General features: G+C 29.8%; 3 protein-coding genes across 6 annotated transcripts in view; 2 read left to right on the plus strand and 1 right to left on the minus strand.

Moving 5' to 3' along the window:
• Positions 1 to 21,223, minus strand: part of LOC100879172 (nose resistant to fluoxetine protein 6) — a 34,840-nt gene extending 13,617 nt beyond the window's left edge. Inside the window, exon 1 of one of the 4 annotated variants that reach the window (XM_076533815.1) lies at positions 21,087 to 21,223. Coding sequence is in view for 2 of the 4 variants with exons in the window: in XM_003699500.3 (XP_003699548.1) it covers positions 7,678 to 7,936 (259 nt within the window). In the remaining 2 variants the exon portion in view is untranslated. Of the gene's footprint in view, positions 1 to 7,677; positions 9,686 to 14,595; positions 14,786 to 21,086 lie in introns of those variants that run through there. The other 3 variants (XM_076533813.1, XM_076533814.1, XM_003699500.3) reach the window with 3 other exon arrangements.
• LOC100879060 (uncharacterized) lies at positions 15,189 to 18,897 on the plus strand. Its single transcript, XM_003699499.3, has 4 exons — positions 15,189 to 16,756; positions 16,905 to 17,092; positions 17,408 to 17,487; positions 17,688 to 18,897. Exons 1-4 carry the CDS (start codon positions 15,404 to 15,406, stop codon positions 17,867 to 17,869), a joined length of 1,803 nt encoding a protein of 600 aa, XP_003699547.2. The 5' UTR covers positions 15,189 to 15,403; the 3' UTR covers positions 17,870 to 18,897.
• Positions 21,173 to 22,502, plus strand: LOC143264855 (uncharacterized). The gene is made up of 3 exons (XM_076533822.1): positions 21,173 to 21,286; positions 21,424 to 21,684; positions 21,930 to 22,502. Exons 1-3 carry the CDS (start codon positions 21,205 to 21,207, stop codon positions 22,196 to 22,198), a joined length of 612 nt encoding a protein of 203 aa, XP_076389937.1. The 5' UTR covers positions 21,173 to 21,204; the 3' UTR covers positions 22,199 to 22,502.
• The last annotated feature ends 3,669 nt before the right edge of the window (positions 22,503 to 26,171 follow it).

Raw genomic sequence — 26,171 nt, forward strand, 5'->3', positions numbered from 1 at the left:
TCTTTAAATGTCAATGTCGGGATATTTCGTTCGCCTTGGATGATTCATATTTCAGATTAAGGTTCGGCGTTTTTTGTTGGAAACAAAAATAACAAATAATAATACATGCATTTACATTATGAAAATAAAATCTTTTTTGGGAATTAAATTATTTGCAAAATATTTTTAATTTTTTAAAAAATAAAAAAGTTAATACTAATTTTTAGCGTGTAATAAACATATTTGTATGGGAAGTTTTGTAGACACCATTTTGTAATTGAAAGGTGTTACAAAATGGTTCCCTATAAAAAAGGCGGGAAAACTGCATACGCACGAATTACGTTATCATTGTGTTTTATTTGTTTTTATTGTAATATTATAATAAATCATCCATGTATTACATGACTTTATTACATCTTTTTAATGTTATTTTCGTTTAGTGAATACATGTTATTTTAGTATAAGTTTCATTTATTAAAATTATTTAAGCTCATATGGAAAAACTTAACTTAATTTTGTGTATAATGTGATCATAACTATCTAAAGTTATAATATTTTTTTCATTACCAATATAAATAGAAAGAATGACAAAAGAGAAGAAAAGTTTGTCGGTCCACATTTTTTGCGACTAAAATAATGTATATATACAGTATCATAATTATTTTCAAAGAGAATTAAATATTTTTATCTGACTTTTCTATTGAAGATTTAAGGTATTTATTACCTGGTACTCTAAACAGAGGTTAAGTGACAATTTTGTTATATATTATCATTCAACAATAGATATTTGATGTTCAGTTGCAATATACATTGCTTTATGAGTAGTATGTTAGCAAACTTGATAAAAGGTGTTTCGTAACATGTACGCAAGTAACTATCTTCGATCGTCATTACACTCGCTGATGTACTTGAATAATGAACAGTGTTACACATCACCGATCAAAATGATCGACGGATTGGTTACACTTTTACAAATGATTTTAATGAAAAATAATCTTTAAGTTACTTTTGAACTGAATCTTAATTTTGGTAATTTTAACTTAAAGTTAAACTAAAATTAAGGGATATTTAATTGAAATTTGAATTTCTTTTGTCCCTTTTTAATTCATACTTTTCTCTATTTCTGTAATTTCAAATTTAGAAAATAAAATATTTAAAATTTACGAGTTTTTTAAATTTGTAAATTTACAAATTTATAAATTCATAAATTCAGTATTTCAAGCTTATAAGGCCACGTTCAAAAACTTACAAAATTGGCAAATTGAAAAATTTTCAGATTAAAAAATAATAAAATTTACTAGAAAATTTCTAGTTTAAAAACTTAAGAAGTCTTAGATTCGCATCTTTAGAAACATTCTTTAATGCTTAGTGAATAGACTATGTAAGTATTCAATTAACACGTCTAAATGTTAAAAGAACATGACACGAGAAAATACGAAGAAATGTTCATGACAAATTGACTTATTTCATCAACAGCATAGAAGAAGATGCAATATTAATTATAAAATACAGCTTGACGAGGAAAACTTATCTTTTCAAGTATTTGAAAGGTTTTCAAACATTTGAAACATCTACTACTGTATTTTTTATGACATTTGCTGAGCTGACCTAGACTTCAGTTAATATAACCTTACCCTAACCTAGACTTCAGTTAATATAACCTTACCTAACCTTTAATTTTAATTTAAATTAATTTTAGTAGAAGTATAGATTAACCTAACCTGACAGTGAAACAACTAATTTGACTTATTACTATTCCGACATAACCAAATCTCTCTAATCTTATGCTGACCTAACCTAACCCTATGCTAACATAACCCCAGCGTTTTGATACATAAAAACACACGCATTTTTTTTATTATCTATTACACTATATACAATTTTATTAGATGCTTTTTACACTATATGCAAACAAAACGATAATAAACTTAATAAATTTAAAATAAATTTTTTGTAATTATTATTATAACTTAATTATTTAAGTATAACAAATATATGTTTTAGTTAAGAAAATATAAATACTGTTCTATATATATTTTTGCTATTAAAAACGATATATGTACAATTAAAATCGATTATGTTTGAATAACGGACCATGTATAGTAAAAATAGTTATTTTTAATATACTAGGGATCGCATAAAAATATATTCGAAATAGCTTCTTGAAAACGAAAAAGCTTTTCAAGTAATTGTCGTTGTTTTATTGCAGTATCCACGCAAACAGCGTGCTGATAATTTTTTTCAGCTTCAATCGGTGCAAATTGACGATAATGAATTGATTACCTTCTAAAGTAATGAATTTTTATGTTTGTGTTCTCACCTTCCGCTTTTTGTTTTCTTACAGTTCTAATTCTCGCGCGTCGTGATGCAAGTCCTAAACTTTTTCAGTTACGTGATTTCATATTTCAGAGTTATGTTCGAAAGATTTAGTATGAAATTTATGTTTGTGTATAATTAATTTTCAATTAACTTGTATTTGTCGAAGATTTTTATGTGATTCTGTACATTTCTATCAGTTTTTATTGTATTTATGTGTGAATTTGTATGTGTGAAAACATGTATGAATTTAAGTAGTAATTTAGCTATTAATTTAACTAAATATTTATACAACAATGATTCAATTTAAACTGATCTAATCTGAGTAACTGATTTACCTAACTTAAAGTGAAATTTATATAATATAACCCATAATCTAACCTAACCAAACCTAACTTTAAGTGGAGCCAACCTAAGCGTGATATAATCAAATTCCAATATCATTCTGTTTTAATAACCCAACATAAACCAACAAAATCTTAAATGGAACTAACATAATTATAATATAATCTAATACCAAAGTAATTCTGATCTGATAATTCAACTTAATCAAACCTAACTTTAAATACATCTAACCTAATTGTGATATAATCTAATACCAACGTAATTCTGATCTGATAACCCAACCTAATCAAACCTAGCCTTAAATGAACCTAACCTAATTGTGATATAATGTAGTACCAACATAATTCTGATCTGATAACCCAACCTAATCAAACCTAGTCTTAAATGGAGCTAACCTAATTGTGATGTAATCTAATTCTGTAATTTTAACGTAACCTAACTAGGAACATAAAAAATAAATTTCCGTATGAAAGTATAACACATCAACTATCAAAACAGTGATACTAAAAATTGTACTTAAAAGTTTTTATATAATAATTACAAAAAGACTTACATACTTCTTTTTTCAGTTTTTTAAAGTATTTTTATAAGCGTGTAATTTGTTATATTTTTAATATTAGATAACATTATAATTATTTATTCTATATAAATTATATAACACATCACACTATATTGTTACATAAATGAGGCAAGTATGTAATAGTAATACTATGAACTTTTAGAGATACAACGATGACTTTATCGTGAAAACAATTTGTGGAATTTGCAATTAACATTGAATTAGTGATTGCAATTTTTAAATGACTAAGTACATAATTATCACTCCATACTGAATGAAATCACTTATGAAAATTATGCACATATGTAGACGAGAAGATACGTGCTCTGTAACATACCAATGAATTTTTCAAATGAATTATTGAAATATTTTAATATTTTGTTTACTGCAATATTGTCTATTTTTATCTGCTGGAATGTTATGAATTTTTCAAATGAATTATTGAAATATTAAAATTTTTTATTTACTGCAATATTGTCTATTTTTATCGGCTGGAATGCTATGAATTTTTTATGAATCATCAAGGTTTCAAATTTCTAATCAGTTACTTGAAAATTTGAAAGTTTTGTAAATTTGATATAGTTCTATATTTAGAAATTTTTCCAGTTACAAATTTGATGTTTCTATATTTCTAAATTTCTATGTATATTTTTAAATTTTCAAATCACCCACTTTTGTCACTCCTACATTTACAAATATTGAAATCTTTAAATTTTTAAATTATCAAATTTCTTAATTTCTATGTTTCTACATTTGCAAGTTCTGAAATTTCAAAGCTAAAAAATTTCAAATTTCCAAATAATAAAAATTTCAACTTTTCTAAATTTTCCAGATTCCTAAAGTATCAGTTTTCCAAACTTCCAAAGGTCTCAAATCTTAAAATTTCTAAATATCACTTAAAATTTCTAAATATCACTAAATATCTAAGTTATTAAATTTCCAAGTATTAAAAGTTCCAAATTCTTTAAGTTCTCTAAGTCCCCCAAATACACAAATTACCAAAGTCCCAAACTTTAAACTATTTGAATTAAAAAATTTCCAAATCCTCAAATTCCAAGTTTCCAAAATTTCCAAATCCTCGAATTCCAAGTTTCCAAAATTTCCAAATCTTCAAATTCCAAGTTTCCCAAATTTCGAAATCATCAAATTCCAAGTTTCCCAAATTTCCACATTCTCAAAACCTCAAACCTTCAAATTTTTAAATTCTAAATTACCCAAATTCGAAATTCTCAAATGTCTAAATTACCGACCTAGCATATCCACAAATTTTCAAATTTGCAAATCTTTCAATTCTTCAGAAACTCCGCAACTTTATAACATAACCAGTTACAGAATCAATCCCGTTAGGTTACAATTCCTACATCTGAATATGTCCTCCAAATTTTGTTCCTGATCGCTGTACCCGAAAATGTCAAGGTAACGAATAACTTGGAAGATAAATGAGCGATTATTACGTTCATCAATTTCTTCAAATTATCTTCCCGCACGAATAAAAACATTTAAAATAATCCACTTCCATATTCTATCTCACATAATTATTTCTGTTCAGAATCAAACTCGAGATATTCATCTTAGCCGCTAAATCGCATCATTATTTTGAACTCTGTATATTTAAATTAATCTAAACATATCTCCAAAAAATTTTAAATAATCTCCTTCCATATTCTATCTCACATAATTATTTCTGTTCAGAATCAAACTCGAGATATTCATCTTAGCCGCTAAATCGCATCATTATTTCGAAATCTGTATATTTAAATTAATCTAACCATATCTCCAAAAAATTTAAAATAATCTCCTTCCATATTCTATCTCACATAATTATTTCTGTTCAGAATCAAACTCGAGATATTCATCTTAGCTGCTAAATCGCATCATTATTTCGAACTCTGTATATTTAAATTAATCTAAACATATCTCCAAAAAGATTAATTCAATGTATTAAGCATTAGCATTAATGAAGCTGTTTTTTGCAGAGTCACAATTCTCTACCAGATACACTTGAAAGTATCAAATTAGAAAAGCTACTTCCTTTTCGGTTAATCATTATTTGATTTATGCTAACATCCACGTGGAATTTACTTCATTAATGAACTCCTAGAATGGTGTTGTCACATCGTAAGACTATAAAATTACCATGTATACATCTCATGATGTAATCTGAAACGGTAAAGACAAAACTGTTCTTTAATTTGAACTGAATGTTTGCGGTTATCACGGTGTCGATAATTGTGCAATCGTTTACTGCAAAATTATTTTTAACCACGTGTGTATGTGCTTTTTATGACTGCAAAAATTGTGGTGTTCAGTTTGAAACTCAGGAGAGAATGAAATCAATATTTTTTGTCAAAACTAATATACAATTAGTTTTCAGTGACGTACTTAGAGGGACACCCCTCAGAAGTGGAATCACTATAAAATTTCAATTAAATGAATTTTAAAAAATTATCTATCTCCTAGTTTTGTACTGAGAAATAACATAATTTTCAGATTTTTAAATGCAGACAAGTTCAGAAATTGTCAAGGTTACAAATGAAATTTTTATTTCTATAAATTATCCTTGAATCAGAAACCTCTATTTCAAATTTGCAAACTTACAAATTTACAAAAATCTTTCATATTCATCTCAAAATTATAACTGGTAAAATATTCTTAAACACAGAAAGGCAGCATTTTATTTTCATCAGGAAATATCTAATATGTAGGTAGCAGATGTAAATATAATAGAAATACAAGGTGAAAAGATTAAAAATGTGCTGCACCCAACCGTACATTGCAACGTTGATCGCGGACCGAGGTCAACGCGTAAAAATTTAGAAACAATATCGCACGTGTTGAAACACAGAGAAAGTATTGTAAGTAATTCCGTCCAAGTTCGTAACATTTTCCTTTATCGTGTTATTTTCGACTATAGGGAACATTATAGACGCTTTCTATTTATAAAACGTAGCAGTCTTTTGAAGAGTTTCGTGTTGTCGTTTGCTTCCTTTAGTTGACATCATGCGCGCACAATACAATGGCTAACGAAATCGCACGCGGTATGCAGACACTGCACATGAATGAAAATCAAACATCAGTAACACATCTTTCGAAATATCGAAAGTAGCTTTGCCTTTTTCCGTTATTCGATATCGGTTTGTATCATTGGTGGCTTTGATTGAAGCTCTTTCATGAACTTATAGAAAAAAACCTGTTTTACGGACTTATTTTAGTATTCTGTTGGGTGGATTTGTTTAAATGTTTATCTGTTTGCTGATTTTAAGGATTTATGTGTTTGCTGAATTTTAGATTTATCTGTTTTTGGATTTATTTGAGTATTTATCTGTATGCTGGATTTATTCGAGTATTTATTTGACTGTTGAATTTTAGGATTCATCTGTTTGATGAATTTAAGGATTTATCTGTTTGGTGGATTTAAGGATTCAACTGTTTTTGGATTTATTTGAGAATTTATCTGTATGGTGGATTTATTCAAGTATTTATCTCACTGCTGAATTTAAGTACTTATCTGCTTGCTGAATTTAAGGATTCATCTGTATGGTGGATTTATTATAGTATTTATCTGTTTTTCTGAATTCAAGTATTTAGCTATTTAGTGGATTTCTTCGACCATTTATTTATTTAATAGATTTTTTCAAGCCAATCCTCTGTTTGATGGAAGTATTCAAGTACTTATTTACTTGGTGATCTTATTCGAGTATTTATTTGTATGATGGATTTATTCCAGCATACATCGCGTTGATGAATTTATTAAAGTATTTATCTATTTGATGAACTATTCGAGTATTTATCTGTTTTATGGGTTTATTCAAGCATTTATCTGTTTGGTGGATTTATTCAAGTATCTAATACTTGCTGATAGATTTATTCGAATATTTACGGTTATTCAAGTATTCATCATACAGTGAATTTATTTGAGTATCTACCCGTTTGGTGGATGTATTCAAGTATTTACCCTCTTGATGAAATTTAGAAGTTCATGTTTTTTATTTTTAAATTTTGAAGTTTGACAAATTTCGAATTTTCAAGTCTTCAAGTCTTACAATTTAAAAATTTGTAAATATTGTTTATTTTTCAATTTTTATTAATTGTTGAAATACTTTAAAGCAACTTTTAATTTATTGATTTTAATAATTAATTTATTTTAATGATATTCTTGCTTGTATCGTAAATTTATTTTTAGAAACATGATAAATTTTCAGATTTAATTTTCTGAAAAATGAAATGATACTAAATAATTTCATTTATATTTTTCACCCCCTTTTTCATGTAAGTTCGTCCATTTTTTGGTTACATTGCTAGATAGTAAACATCTAGTATTTTTTATGTGTAGTTCATAATGTAGATATGTACATAGATATGTAAACTTGAAAACCTTTAATATTTAAATAAAATCATAAACAAAATCCCTACGTTCTTCTACATGAATAACCCCCGTCTCTTACATGATAACATAACTCTATTACATCAAAACTCACCGTAAAACGGATTCGTATGTTCATATTTCTCGTTCCTCCACGTCTCTTTCCTCGGCTCGATCGTGTAGTTCCTCAGGTGTCCGATTAATTCAACCAACGTGAAATTGTTCGTGGAGAAGCTTTTATTGTGCGACAGAACTCGAAGGATCTCTTCCTCCTCGAGGGTGCTGAGCGCACCCGATGGCAGAATCTCCACCGACTTTCCGGCATACGAAAGTTTTATCAACAAAAAAACCACCCACGCTCCGGCGAACTTCATGCTTGCTATCGCGAATACGAATTTGAGCCAACGATTTCTTCCCGGTCGTCACACTCCGAATTTACCACGTACGACGATCACGGCAACTCTACGAGATGTTCTGAACATTTGACATGAATTTCGGGAATTACGCGGAGGATTACACCGTGAACGTGACGAATTTTCGAAAGTCTGCACGGTTTCGCGATTTGGAAGAATTTGCGGAACAACACCACGGGAACGTTTCGCGGCCTCTGTATTGGTCGATCGTTCGAAAGCGAGCTTTATGAGTGATCATGAAACGACGCGGTCACCTGTGTTCGTGAACAGGGCGACGAAGAGGGGTGAATAATACGCTCCTGACTCTCCCACTCTGACAAATAACGCTACCAACCGCCACTCGCCGATTCCAATGAAATTTCACACACTTATATACTCAAAAATAGTAAACCTTTGAACGGTGACTCTAACATTACCATTCTGAATTGAGTACCTAATAAATGTACATGTGCTGAGACTATGGAGGTAATTAACCCCTTGTACGATTTGTTCGACAGATGCAGACATAACGAGCTATTCATTAAAATGTTAAGGTGAAGAAAGTTGAAATGTCATGCTTGTCTTGCATTTAGCGATCCTTAAATGTGCAAATTACAATTATCCTTAGATTCAAACGTTCCGAGAATATAAAAGTTTACTTCAACCAGTGTCACGTGGAGCACGTCAATATAGCACATGGTTAATAATAGTTCCGAAAGAATTCATGAAACTTTTCAAACGTAGAGTAAATATCGGAAGAGTAAATATGTGTCGGTGATTATGGAAGTCAAAAGTCTGAAAGAATTTCGATGTTAAACTTTCCGCCAATTATTGTTGAAATATTCTAAATTTGTATATTGTGAACTAAATTTTGTTTAATTGCAAAATTTCGTTCAATTTGGTTTTCATATATTTGAACAAAAGTTTACCTGTAACGTAGTAAAATTAATCTGTATAATGCAAATAAGTAAATAGATTAATTCTTTTGGTATATTGTCTTGTATCACTTTTATGACCACTGGCACATGTAAGAAACTGACGAAACGAATACATTTATTAGAAGCATGTGTGACAAAGTATGAATATAATAAGAGCATATGTGGCAAAGTATGAATGTTTTACAAGCATGTGTAACAAGGTATAAATATGTTACAAATATTTATGACAAAGTATGAACGTGTTATGAACATGTATGACAAAGTACAAGTATGTTATAAGCATGTATGACAAAATATGAATGTGTTACTACTATATGTGACAAAGTACCAATATGCTACAAGCATGTATGATAAAGTACACTGCTCAAAAGAAATATGGCATAGAAAAAATTTAGGCAAAAATTGGCCAAATTTGACTGATGATAACTCCGTGAAAAATCATCGCAAAGTTATGCTCTTTTTTTTAAATTAAAGCTTGAGATCTCTACTTTAAGACCCTGTAGTTTGATTTTAGATTTGATGCATCCCTACCACAATAACACCGTAAATGTGAGGTCATGTTTGCAATATTGAAAATTACAAAGTTTGACGAAATGCATGGACTTGCCACATTTTTTTGGGGCGATACTGTTTACAGCAGCATAAAGGACAAACCTTTATCTTTAATTTCCAGTATGTGAAAAACCGCTACCATTTTTTTCTGCAAAGATACAGAACTTTAAAGAAACCCTTGCATTTATGGCATATACCGCCGGCATTAGCATTACCCGATATGCACCTCGGAGAGGTTGCTGGACAGATTTTGCGCATTATATGCCTCTGACAAGAGCCTTTTTTTGTGTGTATTTGTGTGTGAGTATCTGTGTGTCTGTATGTTTGAATTCTAATAACGCGTGTTTCCACCGCGTTGTTGAATTATCCCTTGCAGTCGATTACTCATGTTAATGCAAGCCCTAATTTCTTCCTGTGGAATGTCATTCCAAATTTCAGTTAAGACTTGCGATAGATCTTACAGATTGGTAGGTTGTCTTGTTAAATTTCTATAGGGTTCAAATTTGGACTTACTGCAGAATATGGAAGCAATCAAATTGAATTGGGACTGCAAAATTCGAGAATGATTCTCAACGAGGCTTCTCGACGATAATTCATACACACACACAGATTCTCACACACAAATACACACAGAAAAGGCTCCTGTCAGAGCCATATAATGTGCAAAATCTGTCCAGCAACCTCTCCGACCTGCACATCGGGTAATGCTAATGGCGGCGGTATATGCCATAAATGCAAGGGTTTCTTTAAAGTTCTGTATCTTTGCAGAAAAAAATGGTAGCGGTTTTTCACATACTGGAAATTAAAGATAAAGGTTTGTAATTTATGCTGCTGTAAACAGTATCGCCCCAAAAAAATGTGGCAAGTCCATGCATTTCGTCAAACTTTGTAATTTTCAATATTGCAAACATGACCTCACATTTACGGTGTTATTGTGGTAGGGATGCATCAAATCTAAAATCAAACTACAGGGTCTTAAAGTAGAGATCTCAAGCTTTAATTTAAAAAAAAGAGCATAACTTTGCGATGATTTTTCACGGAGTTATCATCAGTCAAATTTGGCCAATTTTTGCCTAAATTTTTTCTATGCCATATTTCTTTTGAGCAGTGTATATCATAAACATGTGTGATAAAGGTCCAATGTGCTACAAGTATGTAGGATACAATATGTTATAAGCATTCATGACAAAGTATGAATGTGTTACAGCATATGTGACAAAGTACAAATGTATGACAAAGTATGATCATGTTATGAACATATGTGACAAAGTATGAATATGTTATGAACATATGTGACAAAGTACAAGTGCGTTATAAGTATGTATGACAAAGTATGAATGTGTTACAAGTATATGTGACAAAGTATCAATGTATTACAAGCATGTATGATAAAGTATGAACGTGTTATGAACATGTGTGGCAATACTAAACTTGCAATAGAATCATCTCAGTGTATTGATTTTAGTTACGTATGTTATGATGGAATTTTTAAAATTAAATGTCAGAGTTGACTAATTATTTTCAGAGTAAAAGTTGCATTATAGTGTTAATCGATCTTGAAAATTGACTTTAAGGTCAACTTCAAAGTCATTATCAAGGTACTCAAAATTCTACTATTTTTATCCTCTTTATTCCTATTATTTTTGTCCTCAATACTTTTTTCAGAAAATGTCAACAGTTCACAGTCTTAGTAGTTGAGGAAATAATTTCCACCCCTAAAACTTACAAAGTGTTTTTTGTCACTTTGTAACTTTTACTAATAATCAATTTACTTCAGAAATGTGAATGTTGGAGATTTAGATCTTCTGAAAACTGAAAACTTAGAAATTGAAAACTGGGAACTTAGAGATCGAAAATTTAGAAAGGACGACTTAGAGATTTGGATATCTGATAATTTGGAAATTCAGAGATTGGGAATTTTACAAATTAAGAAATTTGGAAACTTGATAATTATTAATTTGAAAATTTAAGAATTTACGGATTTGAGAAATTGGATCTAACTTGTTAAATTCAGCAACTTGGAAATTTATGAATTTAATCTAAAAACTGTTTAAAATTGTATCTTGCGCTAAAATCACAAAACAATAATCTAACCTAACCTAACCTTAATAAATAACAACAAAATTAATATTAGAATATTTCAACATTGTAATCAATCAACAAAATGAATTAACCATGCACGTGTTGATTTGTAATGAATAATTTAAAATACGTAATGCGGAAGACACATAAAAATCTGTTCGACGATTAATAAAAGACATCTGACACATTCAACAATATGCTCCGATATGTGTCATTAGATCAATTTATTGTTGGTCAAAGAAAAGTGAAATATATAATTCATTATCGATTCACATAACGCGACGCTCACAAAACGACCGGCCTTCTCTGTGCTATAATAATGTGCACAGCACGTTGCTTATTTTAATTAAAGCTAGCTGCATCATTGCATGTAAATGTTATGCGCAATTTATTATACCTGAAATTGTTCATGCCATTCGAGTATTAAACGTTGTTACGTATGTGAAATGTAACATGTGCATTAATAATTTCAATTGTATCACTTGGTGAAATTAATTTTAGGAATCTATGTTTACAAATGTATTTTTCAAAAACTAATTTGACTACGTTAAAAAAGAGGGAAGCTTGTTTAAATATCGTTGAAATGTGCGTACTTGTAAGAAATAGGAATGTGACCTTGGAATATGTCGTCAGGGTCACTGTTCTAACTGCTTCCTGTATTGTGCATACGTCATTCAATATTAGTTTTTGGAGTGTACTCTACAGTATTTCTAATGCTTTGAATCGATTCGCTTCGAAATCGAAACGCTTCGATTTGCGATGTAGTAATGTTGGTTTAGGTTAGGGGTGGGTTTTGTATTCGAATTGTTACTAAATATTTAGGAATTTAGAAGTGTGGAGATTTCAATGTTTTTTGAGGTTGGACGTTTGGGGATTTGAAGATTCGGAGTTCGGGAATTTGAGGATTAAAAATTTCAGATTTGGGGATTTGCAGATTCGGAGTTCGGGAATTTGAGGATTAAAAATTTCGGATTTGGGGATTTGGTAATTTGGGAATTTGGGGATTTGGAGATTTGGGGATTTGGGGATTTGGGGATTTGTGGATTTGGAGATTTGGGGATTTGGGGAATTTGGAATTTGAGGAATTTAGAATTTGGGGAATTTGGAATTTGGGGATTTGGGGATTTGGTAATTTGAGGATTTGGTAATTTAGAGATTTGGTAACTTGGGGATTTGGTAATTTGAGGATTTGGTGACTTGGGATTTGGGGAATTTGGAATTTGAAGAATTTAGAATTTGGGGAATTTAGAATTTGGGGAATTTGGAATTTGGGGATTTGGGGATTTGGTAATTTGAGGATTTGGTAATTTAGAGATTTGGTAACTTGAGGATTTGGTAATTTGAGGATTTGGTGACTTGGGATTTGGGGAATTTGGAATTTGAAGAATTTAGAATTTGGGGAATTTGGAATTTGGGGAATTTGGAATTTGGGAATTTGGAATTTGGGGAATTGGGAATTTGGAGATTTGGGGATTTGGTAATTTGAGGATTTGGTAATTTGGGGATTTGATAATTTGGGGATTTGGTAATTTGGGGATTTGGTAATTTAGAGATTTGGTAACTTGGGGATTTGGTAATTTGAGGATTTGGTAACTTGGGATTTGGGGAATTTGGAATTTGAAGAATTTAGAATTTGGGGAATTGGGAATTTAGGAATTTGGAATTTGGGGAATTGGGAATTTGGGCAATTTAGGGAATTGGGAATTTGGGCAATTTGGGGATTTGGTAATTTGGTAATTTGGTAATTTGGTAATTTGGTAATTTGGTAATTTGGAAATGTGGTAATTTAAGGATTTTGTAATTTGAGGATTTGGTAATTTGGGGTTTTGGAAATATTGAAAATGTAAGTATTTTAAAATTTCAGATTTTGGGAGCTTAAATACTTGTAAATCTCGGAATTTGAAAATTTGAGTATTTGTAAATGACAGAATTTACAAATTTGAATAATAAAAAATTTAGAAACTTTTTCATTTGGAAACTTGAGTATTTTAAAATTTCAGAATTTGAAAACTTGAGTATTTTAAAATTTCAGAATTTGAAAACTTGAATCTTTGAATATTTGAAAATGGAGAAATTTAGAAATTCAGGTTTCAACAAAATTGGAAGTTGTCAAATGTTCAAAATTAACTTACACGACTTGTTAAAACTAATAATGTTAAAATTTACAAAATGGAAGCTCCCCTATCACTTTTTTCCAATTTTTTAAAAACGTATACCGCAAAAATAAAGTGCCATATAAGGTGATGATTCCATTATAGCGATAAAATTTTCAAGTACACACAGTAAACATATGGTAGTTAAGTATAATGTATAACTAAACGTTTGTCGAGAGAAAAAAATTTGGACGAAAGCATCAATTACGTAATCATTTGTTGGCGGCACATCCTCGTTCCGCATTGTCCAGTTAGAAACTTATACGGTCACAAAAAGTACGTGACGTTTATGAGTAATTTGCCGAATCTTTTTTAAAAGGCAACCGAAAGAGAAGTTCGAAGAAAGTTCGACTCGTCAGACGAATTATTCATTGGATGTTGTTTTTAGGAATCAAAGTTGTTACAAAATTAACTTTGAAACTTTGCGAATTTTATGTAAGATGAATTATACGTAATTCAATTAATTAAATTTTAATTAAGTTAAACTATATTTATAAATCAATTTAAACTATATTTGCAAATTAATTTAAACTATATCTATTTTAAATTATACTTACAGATTAATTATTTTTCTGATAATTATCTTGAAACCTTAATTATTGTTTTTTTTTGATATTCTGAATTAAATTTATCAATTAATTTAAACTATATTCATCAATTATTTTAAATTATATTTATAAATTAATTATTTTTCTGATAATAATCTAGAAACCTTAATTATTGTGTTTTCATTCGATATTTTGAATTAAATTTATCAATTAATTTAAAGCATATTTATAAATTAATTTAAAGTATATTTAAAAATTAATTTAAATGATATTTATAAATTAATTACTTCTCTTCTGATAATTATCTAGAAACCTTAATTATTGTGATTTTTGTTTTGATGTTATTGGGAATATTGCAAAACACCCACCGTTTGATATTCAACACATACATTTTAAAAACACTATTTCCGGATAAATATACAGTTTTATACATATATTTTCGTTCAAAAAATATTCTTGGACATATCGAGACCAACTTGAGCCGTCCAGGTTTAAGGGGTGAAAACATTTCACTCTGGGCTGAAATACACTCCTGGAAATTACTCGCTCGTTCAACATTGTTAGGTTAGGCGCGGAGCGTCTCAATCAAACAGACCTAGTTTCAAAGGTAAGCATTTATTTCAGAAAATTTATGACAAGTGATGAGAATCTCTTGCTCTAGGCTGCCACTTATTCTAGGGAAGCTAATTAGTCTTGGAAAAGTCCCTAACACTACTAGGACATCGAAACAAACTTATGTAAAATCATTCAAAAGAATAAAAACACTGGTTGTTATAAATAAAAAATAATCGTTTTCAATTTTTAATACCCTAGCTTGACCCACAAATGTACATATGTAAAAATGAAATAAACTGTGATTTCGCCTTTATCGTAGCACTGTCGCAAAGTAAAAATCTAGAAATTTTAGCAACTTGTGGGAGAAATGCGTCGGTGTTTATTGTTATGAATTTGAGTAGTTTCTAACCTAAATTTTTGTTGTTTCTATTTACATGTGCTCTATACTAGAAATAATTTAAAAAAGTATTGGTAATATCTTTTGCCGAAAGTAGCATAGTCGTTTATAATATAACCGTTCATACGGATGTATGAAATAAAAATATAAATATTGCTTTATTTATTTTGTAGTGACATTTATACTCATATGTATATCTTGTAATCAGATTTTATTGTTTAACCATGAATATGAGTCAAGAATTAAATTTGGTAAACTCATTCAACACGTTACGGTTGACATTAAAAAATGATCCAAGCAATATTGTGCAGAATAAGAATTTAACTATAATCAAAGAAAAAGGTACCATTGAAGAAATTTCAGATACAAGACAATTGCAAATTGTAGAAAAGTCACTGTTAAGAAATCAGTTGCCACATTTATTCAGTAGTTTCACAGAATCAATAATAAATCTAGTTTACCTTGATTTATCTGATAACAGACTAAATGATTTACCAAATTCTATGAACATTTTAAAAAATTTGACGCATCTAAGTCTAATGAGTAATGAGTTTCTTTATCTTCCGAATGTTGTGTGTGAATTAATTAGTTTGAAAACACTGAAAGCAAATAACAATTCTCTAAGGGAAGTTCCAAGTAATTTAGAAAATTTATCAAAGTTGAAAGAGTTGGATCTGAGTTTTAATTTATTAAATAACTTACCAAGTTCTTATGCAAACTTATGTGAATTAAGAAATTTATTTCTTAATCGTAATAACTTTAAAAGAATCCCAAGTTGCATTGCTGATGGAATAGAAAATTTACAAATATTTCATTTTTCACTAAATTTTAATGCATACTTGAACGTGTTTCCCAAGAGCAGGAACTTGAACACATTTTATGCAGAAAACAACGGTATTTGCCCCTTGTTTCCAAACTGGATATTGAGTTCAAAATATAACAAGCTTGAAACAGTATCACTGAACAATACGAAATTTAAAGAATTCAATTTACCAGAAAACCTAACAGAATCATATGTAAGGAAATTATACATAAAGAATTGCCAGCTCTTTAATTCAATAGTAGAAAATATAATCACAGAAATGACAAGTCTTGAAGAGCTGTTAATTGGAAATACCAAATTTCTTTCTAAGAATCAGTTTTGGTCTGTACCAATTGAAAAGTTGAAAAAACCATCTAGCCTGAAGAAACTTAATGCCTGCAACACAGGAATCTCAACAGTGCCTGATAATATTGGCAAGTGTGTTAATTTGTCTATGATAGACTTGAGCTGTAATGACCTATTTTGCTTACCCGATGCAATATGTACATTGAAAAATTTGAATAGTCTAATAATACATAGAAATCAGCTAACAACTCTCCCTGAGAACATTGGAGAATTAATATCACTAAAAGAATTAAACGTGAGCTGTAATCATTTATACAAATTACCAGAGAGTATAGAAGCTTTAAGTAACTTACATTATTTAGACCTATTCGATAATGAATTTGAAATAGTACCAGAAAAGATCAAGAGTCTAGCAAATTTAGTAGGAGTGGATCTTGAGCAAAACTACTTTTCAACTGACAATTTATCGGTAAGGATATAAAAGGAAGCCTCATGGCTGAAGGCAAATTAACCGTATGTGACGGCTAGATTTTAATCTTCCGTACAATTCGACGGTTGCCTTTGTTTATTTTCGAAAGATTATCACGGATTTTTATATTAATAGATCAAATCAATAGCTCAATAGGAATACTTCTTATGAAAATATGCGAAATGATTTGAGAGAACATTGGCCAGAAGAGGGTAGAACATACAATGGATGTAAGTCATACTTATTGGAACCATGGTCAGACAACAACAGTGGATCAGTTTCATCAAGCACGACCACAGATAGTTCATCCGAACATTGTTATAATTTTGGTTTGCCGTAAGTTAAAAAACTGTAATCATTAATATTTGTCATTATGTTTTACATTTTACATAATGATCAAGTGGAATGATTGTTCAACTTTGATTTGACTTTAAAGATGAGGATTGATAATCGATGTTGCAAAAGAAAACATGATATAATATTATGTTTTTCTTTGAAAATCTTTAAACAATAAATTACGTTTCATTTTCACCACATGAAACACCCAAAGTACACTTGGAATTGATTCATCATTGCACTTCATCTGTTTGAGATTTTTAAATTAGAATAAAAGATGTATGTATTATTTAACATTCTAATTATTTTTTGCAGACCTGAAAACACATCTAATCAGTTCGCAAATGAACACTGGGACACTTCGGAAGATTCGGCTGATGAATTTGATCCTCATGGTAAGAATTTAACACATTTAAGATTAAACTAAAATAGGTGAAGGAATAACACTGGACATGAATCATTTTCTTCTTGTATCCTTTACATTTCGTTTTAAATTTATTTTGCAAGTCATTTAATCTGATTTTGTATCCAAATGATGATGTTCTATTTATTTTAACATCATCTCCTGGTATAGCATGCTATATTTTGTTTTCAGAAAATAGAGAACCAAGAAAGCAAACGTATTCACCGTTTACGTTTTATCGACCATCACAGCTTCTATATTGTCCGGCTGAATCCCATCAGCCACGAATAATATCCCGGGTTAGGAAAATGTTAAATGACGGAACTTTAGTTTGGTCGAAGAACTTCGAAGAAGGTCAATTTGAAGATTCTTAAAGTAAATCACAGGAAACCAGTATTTGATTTTTAATTTTATCAGAATATCAGTTGCTATATCTACTGAAAACATTGTTCTGTTTTATTTAAAACAGAGAAAGTTAAGGGATTACTGTTTTTGATAATATTTAAGTATGAATAGAGTGTTATAAGTTAGATAAAGTTAATATTTAAATATTTTTATTTAGAGTTCGTGTGTTCTAGGTTTATTGAGAACTAATATTATTTTAACAAATGATTCTTTCCATTTGAAAGCAGAGTATTTATCATTTAATTAACTGTTTATTAGTTGATGTAACATGAATTTACGTTGACCGCTGAATGAATCTAGTAAATAATATTTTTAAATGAGTGATTAAATTATACTGTGTTTAATCCAATTGTTATAAACTTATTTGTTCAGGCGGTTTCAAACAACAAACGTAATAACACTAATAAAGAATGTGATATTGTAATAATTGATCAGGGATTTAAATATTGCTTTAAAGTATAATATTACTTTACATTGTGCATACTACTGATGAAATATCTTGCCGAGATATATAATAATTTAAACAGGTTATAATTATTTATAGAAGTATAATAATAGGTTTAATTGATAATTTTAATGGAGATATCAAAGTACAAAGACGAACAACAAAACTTAAAAAATATAATAAATTCAGTAATATAAAATGCAAAAGATAATTTACACTGCCGTGTGTTATAAAGATAATTTACACTGCCATGTGTTATAAATTATTATTGTATAAATAGACACTTGTAAAGTCCAATAAGCATATATCTTTTATATGTTTTTCTTATACCTCATCTGTTTCAGAATTTGTTTTATTTCAAGTGATGCTATGACAGTTGTTATTTTTGTAGAAAATAATTGTATTATTTGCAGTAATAAAATATTCAATACTTAAAAGCTACTTCTTAAACTGGTACGGAATTTATTTATATTAATATACAGCATGACTTCCATAACCGCAGGAGATCGCTTTCAATCTTTAGGGGGTACTTAATCTTATTACATTATGCTAATTGAAGCCATTTTCGAAATCGATAAATAATCAAATATACACAATGCTTATTTTAAAAAAAGCTGTTTTATTGTATATTTTAGAAAGAAGATTTAAGAAAATATCAAAATGTTAAAAATTTTATTCATTGCGTTATAAAAAGGTTTACATTGTAGAATATAACGGTTTATTTTAAAGTAATTCATATAAAAACTTAAAAGTATTTTTATAGTTTCATTCTGGCATGAATTGTAGAATTTTGTATGCATGTTAAAGTTAATTAAGCCAATAAAATCAATTTTAATTGAATTTTTACAAAAATGGAATAAGTGGTGCCATCTCTCCGTCGAACAGGGTGAACTACACACTTTCGAAATTGCAGTTTAATTAGTTCCTATTTTCTACCGCTAGTTGGCAACATATAAGACCGAAATCCTCAGGCTAATTAGGATTCGTCTAACTATTTTAAAAAATTGATAATAATTTGGTAAAGTCAAAACAATTCAAAGATAATTGGCCTTGCACTACAACGTAATTTGATTCATATTATAATCAAATAAATTAATAAAGTCAACTATATTATGTATGCATGTAATTATTAAAGCCTTGAAATGAGCTCATTCGCCGAATTACATTTTATAACATAATAAATAATGATGTAATTATAAACATAACACTGATCTAGATATACAAAATTTATAATAAAATCTGTTAATAATAATAAAATCTGTATAATAAAAATCTGTATAATAAAAACTATATTAACCGAATTGAAACGAGAGAAGATACACATGGCGTCATCTATCGATAGTGTGTATGAACTAATGAAGCTGCTGTTTCAAAAGTGTGTAGTTCACCCTGTTTGCCGGAGAGATGGCGCCACTAATTCAATTTCCGTAAAAGTTCAATTAACACTGATTTTATTGTTTGAGTTCACCATAATATGCATGAAATTAAATAAATAAAAAATTATTTGCACGAAAAATATATTTAACATATATTCAATATTTAACAATGTTTTCCTACGGAAATTTCATTTAAATCTCTGTTATGTATCTTATTGCTTTTATACTATAAAGTACTTTAGTTTTTCATTATCCCCATAAAATATACCAATGTTCACTGTTAATATCAGGTACATCCTATATATAAAAATGTGTTTCATATTACGATATTGCAAACGTGCATGCGCGTTGCTCTTTATCGCCAAGCGTAGTCGAACCAATCACAATTAAGGTGTGCAGATCAAATGTGAACTCGTACACGTGATCTGCATTGTCCTTATGCCTTATAGTTTCTATTTAGAGAGTGGGTTTCTATAAACAATGTTCATTGTAGCCGTTGAACGAGATGTGATTGAACTCGAAACAATTTTTCATAGTTTACTGTGCACGTCTACGATTAGTTTTGAATATATTTGACAGCACGTCGAAGTACATCTACATAAAGTCAGAAGGGGTAGGTTTACGATCTTTGTTTACATGGATATTGTGCGATTAGTATCTACACTTTTTCTGAATTTTCCATTAAATTAGCTGAAAATGAAAAACTTAATTTACGGCGGATAAAGATGTTAATTAATCGTTTGTTTAATTGTTTACAAATTCAGTTCTGTAGCAGTTCATTTTATCCACAAATGCAATTTCGCGGTTCAAACATTTTGAAACAAAGAAACCCATATTTTTGTTAAACAATATTCTTCATGTAATTGTACATAGTACAGTAACGATTAAGCAAGATAATATTCTTTTACACGTTACTTTAATTTTCTAAAGTAATAAATATTTACTTTCATTATAGTAATGAAAGTAATAATTAATTATAATTAGTCATTTTTTTTAATAAAAAAATTAGTTGTAGTTGTTACTGTGATAATGTGTGTTGAATATTAATTAAGAATAGTAGGAACATTTGAAATTTTACAATGTTAATAAGTAATTACCAAGAGTTTAATATTATTTAAGGCAGAAATTTATTTATGCTTAATTGAAACTATAATTAAAGGTATCAAATAGATATCGTTGTTACATGACGATACTTCAGTGCCCTATTATTCCTAGATGCAAGGATAAAATAAGCTAAAAGCTCCGATTGATTTTAATGAACGAACGGTTGGGCCAATGACCATAGCAGTCGAGGCCCAAACGATAAAATCAACAACGAACGGTTACTGTTTGCAGGTAGAAAGAATACATGACTCCTATTCTAACCTTAAATCTCCTATTCTGCGACTGTATCGGTTGCAATCAATCAGACTATCTTCTTTTCAGCTGTTCGATTACACTTCTAGATTTCAAAAGAATTAACTTCCGATTTCTTCGTGCAACTATGTCCATCAAACTTCTCAGCGTTTTCCTACTGCTGTTCGTTGTACAGAACATCTATAATGCTGTGAGTTATGGTGAAAAAGGTTCGTAATAAAATGAAAAAGAATTGTTTAAAAGTTTGGAAAATGAATATTTTTTACATACAAAAAAAATTAACTACTTTAAGATCGGTAATGTCAAATGTGACTATACCATTAATGTATATTCGTTTTGTTGACAGATGAAAATTGGTTGAACTCCGTTTACTACAATTGGAAAACCGGATTAAAAGACAAGTTGAACGCCGCAGAATCTACCATATGTCCCCATAATGCTCCTTGTTACTGCAAAAATCTAACCTGCAATTGCTGCGCAACTTTGGACATACCGAAGATCGTTAATGGGAAAACGTGCGTTGCAGTTACCTACCTACCACAAGACCTTGGTATTAAAATACTACTGACTCTAGACGGGAAAGAACTTTTTTCACAGACTATTTCAGGTAATCATTTCTATTTAACATAATGTTTTTTAATATTCTTAAAATAAAAATTGAAAGTTAAATAATTTTCCTTCAGTGAAATTTACAGACTATTTCAGGTAACTCTTTCATCTTAATTTCTATTTAGCATAATACTTATTTGTTTCTCAATATTCTTCAAATAAAAATTGAAAGTAAATTTTCCCTCAGTGAAATTGACCAAAGAATTTGCTATCGATTTTATCAGCGATTTCAATTTATTACAGTGAGAAATCCACCACCAATTTGCATAGTGATTCCTTATGTACCAGTCGGAAAAGTCTGCGTTCGCGTCTACGATATCGAGGTCGTTGGATATAAAGTGCACATGTGCGTCGACCTGGTGGCACCACGGGTCAACTACGTACTGCATTTCGATTGCTTTGAAATTGGATTCGGCGGAATCCCAGAGCTGCTTTCTGGATACGCAAGTAACGTGAAAACGACGCAGGCAAAACCGCAAATTAGTCAGCCGGAAATTAAAATTCAACCGTAGCGAAATGCCATTACAGAATGTAAACGTTTTAGCCATCGATTTTTGAAAACTACTCTTATGCAAGGGATGTTCGTTTTCAAGTTTCACGATGTTACGCAGTACTTTTAGCAGTATTTTGCGAAATCACAACTGTACTTTTTATACTTTTATATATACTATAGCAATAATTATTAGTTTCTAAAATAAGCCAAAGTTGAATCAAAGATCTGATTTTTGTGTTGGATTATAAAATGTATTACGTTTTGAATATACGAATGTGTATAGATATAATGTAATAAACAAATCATTTTATTGTTCAATTTAATATTGATATCTTTATTCTTCTCTGTTATGAACAATAATTGTTTTTGTGCAGTTTGAAGTAGTTTAAAGATGACGTTAATGTTATTAAATAATAAGAAAATATTGAATTTGAGAAAGGTTTAAAAATGAGAACACGTGTCCTTACGTAAAACAGGGCTTGCAGAGGCCAGCTCATTTTATTTAGGAGGCATATATTTCCGTTTTGTACACAAATGTATACGTACACATGTATACTGAAAATGCTCTATACAATCTTTAAAATAAAGTTATCCATGTTTTCACTGTCATTAATGAGGTTTGTATTCGTATAATCGTCTAGATTCTAGACTTTAGCATAAAATTAACATTAACAAGAGTCACATTTCTTTCTTTCTTCGTATCATTTTTTTCCATTTTCATCTTTTCTTGTAACTGTATTCAATTTTCGTTCAGTCGTTTTTGTGGGTTCTAAAACTATCCGTTGAAAAATTAATCTAAACATCATTTTTAAATACAATTCTTCGAAGCAAGTGTAAATGTTAAAAGATCAATACATACGTACGATAAAAAAAAACAGTGCACCCTGTTACTTTCAGAAATTAAGTACCTTTAGTAACATTAGCGAACGAATCTGTTTAAAATTTCGCTTCCATACCGTTTACAATATGTCGGAAAATGTATATGCGTGTACTTTATATATGTATTTCTTAAAATATTAAATGAGTAGTGGCCGTTCGAGGGACAGTTTCTCGCCTAAGTTCTTTGAATACGTACGTGTACATACATATAAATTTCGATCAACACGTATTTCGCTTATTCCTGTATTCGCAACTTTTCCCGCTGGTGCAGGGCCGAATTAAAGCTTCTAGGGTCCCCAGACTATTGCAAACTATACACGAGTTTGAGACCTCAAAATTTTCTAATGTACAGTTTAAAATTCACAAATTTTTAATTTACAAATTTTGGGAATTGGGAACTTTGGAACATAGGAGATGTTAATATGAAGAGTTGGGACTTTAGGATTTTGCTATTTTGAAAAACTGGGTTTTAGAACTGTAGAATTATTAGACTTTGGGACTTGGTAAATTTGGGATTTTAGAATTTTGCTATTTTGCAACTTTGGCACTTTGGGATCTTGGAATTTTGGAATTTTGGAATTTGATAAATTTGGGGTTTTAGGACGTTGCTATTTTGGAAATTTGGCATTTCTGGACAGTGGAATTTTGAAATTTTGAGACTTGGTAAATTTGGGGTTTTAGGACTTCAATATTTTGGAAATTTCGAATTTTTGCATTTCGGAATTTTGAAATTTTGGGACTTGGTAAATTTGGGGCTTTAGAATTTTGCTATTATAGCAATTTGGATTTTTAAGACTGTGGATTAGTCAAATTTTGGGACATGGCAATGTTGGAACTATAGAACTTTACTATTTTGTAAATTTGGCATTTTAGGATCTTAGAATTTTTTAATTTTGGGATTTTAGAACTTTGGAATTTTTTAATTGTGGGGCTAGTACTTTTGGGACTTAAGGAAATGTTATATTGAAGATTTAAGACTTTAGGATTTCACTCTTTTGGAAATTTATGACTTTCGAACTCTGCCATTTTGGATATTTGGGACTATAAAATTAAAAGTTTTTAAACTTTGTAATTTTAGAACTTGAGGGCTCTACTATTTTGCAAATGTGGCTACATTTGGATCGTGGAATTTTCGAATCTTGAAACTTGGTAATTTTAGGACTTTACTATTTTAAAAACTTTGGATTTGGGAATTTTTCGGACTTGAGCATTTTATTATTTTAAACTTGGAACTTGTGGAATTTTTGGAAATGTACTTTGTAAGTTTAGAACCATAAAACATAAGTTTTACACATGACTTAAATTGTGGAATTTTCAAACACACAATTCACAACAAAAACCTCAATTAATGGTTAACCTCAACCTTAATGGTTAACCCTAATCTTAATATTTAATTCGGCCCTGCGTCGATAAACGTACGTACGCTAGTAAAATTCTGTAATTCATCAGGCTTGAACGAAATAGAATTTATAATAGTAACAACGGATATCGATCGACATTCGTTACGATCCATTGAAAATATGGCGTCCACTAAGTTAACACGTGGTTATCTTCCGCCAACTTAGCGGACACATTTTCGCTTTCCGTTAATCATTGAACGACGATCTTAATAACAAATAGAAAGCATAAATGTTCTATTACAAACACTATTTTCGTTCACTTCCCTTGCATTATTCACGATAAATAATGTCATGAATCTGTACCGTTAAAGAGTTTGTACGGTACATCGAACGACTCTAAATGACAAGAATTGTACTAACGTGATATTAAACAGTAGCAATAAAATATTAATAATATTAATAATAATAATAATACAAATCGTAAAATAATCATAGCAATAACAATAATATAGTGCGCGATAAGAACTAATATGTGGCATAGGAATATGTTTCTCTTGAAATATGCAATTCTGAATATGAAATGTAATGGATGGTAAATGTGAATCACCGTTAGCTTCGCTCGTTATTCCCCTAAAACAAAGTATAACACATTTATAAAACCATGAAAAATATGGCGCGGAACTTCTCGCATTCTCTACGATTCGAAAGATTTGCCGTCGATTTTGCACGAACGTTTTTCTCGCTGAAATAAGAAATGCTGGGAGAAAAACAGAGAACGATATTTAATCCTAAATGAAAATCTCTAACGCTTTTAAAATGTCGCGATAACTTAAGTTTTATTTGTTGCGCACGGAAGGAAGTTCCCGCATTTGAGACTCATTATTGTAAGACAGTACGTTTCCGTTTCTTGCATGGTCGCATCTATCATTTAAGCGTGCGGCTGTGTGAGTGTGCGTAAACAACTCTTTCCGCACACGTACCTGTGTTTACGAGTTCGTACACTGTCCTCGGATTAAATGTACACATTCAATAATCTCTTATAGCGTTGTATTGTGGGTACCAGGAACTTGTTCATACAGAAAGGTTGATTCGCTGCTTTCAAAAGGATGCGATCGTGAAATTAAATTTTACTAGTCTGATAATAATTCATGAAATATATTTTTCATATAATATCTTTGTTCCGTATTGAGTTTCAATTTTTAGATTTAATGTTTTCGTGTTTTTAAATGTGCAAATTTATATATTTTTGGAGTTTCAAATTTTTTAATTTGGAAAGTGGATTTTTAAATTGTTAACTTGCAAATTATTTCAGTCTCGAGTAAATCTACGAATTGCACAGATGTTAGATGCAGAATTTGCAAATATGTTAATTAGGGGATTTTCGAATTTCTGAACCTAAATTTTTATATACTCAAGTTCTTAAATTATCAAATTTGCAAATTAGTAACTATTTAAATTCCACAATCGAATTTATCGAATACAAAATTTTCCAATTTTCTAATCATTCAATTTTAAAATTTTTCAATCATTCAATTTTTAAATTTTCAAATCTTCAAATTGGAAAATTTTCAAACTTTTAAATTATCAAGTTTTCCAATTTCCAAATTCTCAAATTTTCAAATTTCCAACTTTCCAAATTCCCAAATTACTAGATTACCAAGTTCATAAGCTCCCAAATTCCCAAATTCCCAAATTCCCAAATTCCCAAATTCTCAAATTCTCAAATTACCAAGTTACCAAATTCCCAAATTCCCAAATTTTCAAATATTCAAA

This window comes from Megachile rotundata, chromosome 7 (assembly GCF_050947335.1).
Source record: "Megachile rotundata isolate GNS110a chromosome 7, iyMegRotu1, whole genome shotgun sequence".
Lineage (NCBI taxonomy): Eukaryota > Metazoa > Arthropoda > Insecta > Hymenoptera > Megachilidae > Megachile > Megachile rotundata.

Bases quoted from the DNA above. Each gene is read 5' to 3' on its own strand.
- LOC143264855 (XM_076533822.1), top strand. From the start codon at position 21,205: ATGTCCATCAAACTTCTCAGCGTTTTCCTACTGCTGTTCGTTGTACAG. The intron at 21,287-21,423 runs GTTCGTAATAAA...TTTTGTTGACAG, and splicing joins TGTGAGTTATGGTGAAAAAG to ATGAAAATTGGTTGAACTCC. The intron at 21,685-21,929 runs GTAATCATTTCT...AATTTATTACAG, and splicing joins TTTTTCACAGACTATTTCAG to TGAGAAATCCACCACCAATT.
- LOC100879060 (XM_003699499.3), top strand. From the start codon at position 15,404: ATGAATATGAGTCAAGAATTAAATTTGGTAAACTCATTCAACACGTTA. The intron at 16,757-16,904 runs GTAAGGATATAA...TCAAATCAATAG, and splicing joins TTTCAACTGACAATTTATCG to CTCAATAGGAATACTTCTTA. The intron at 17,488-17,687 runs GTAAGAATTTAA...TTTTGTTTTCAG, and splicing joins TGATGAATTTGATCCTCATG to AAAATAGAGAACCAAGAAAG.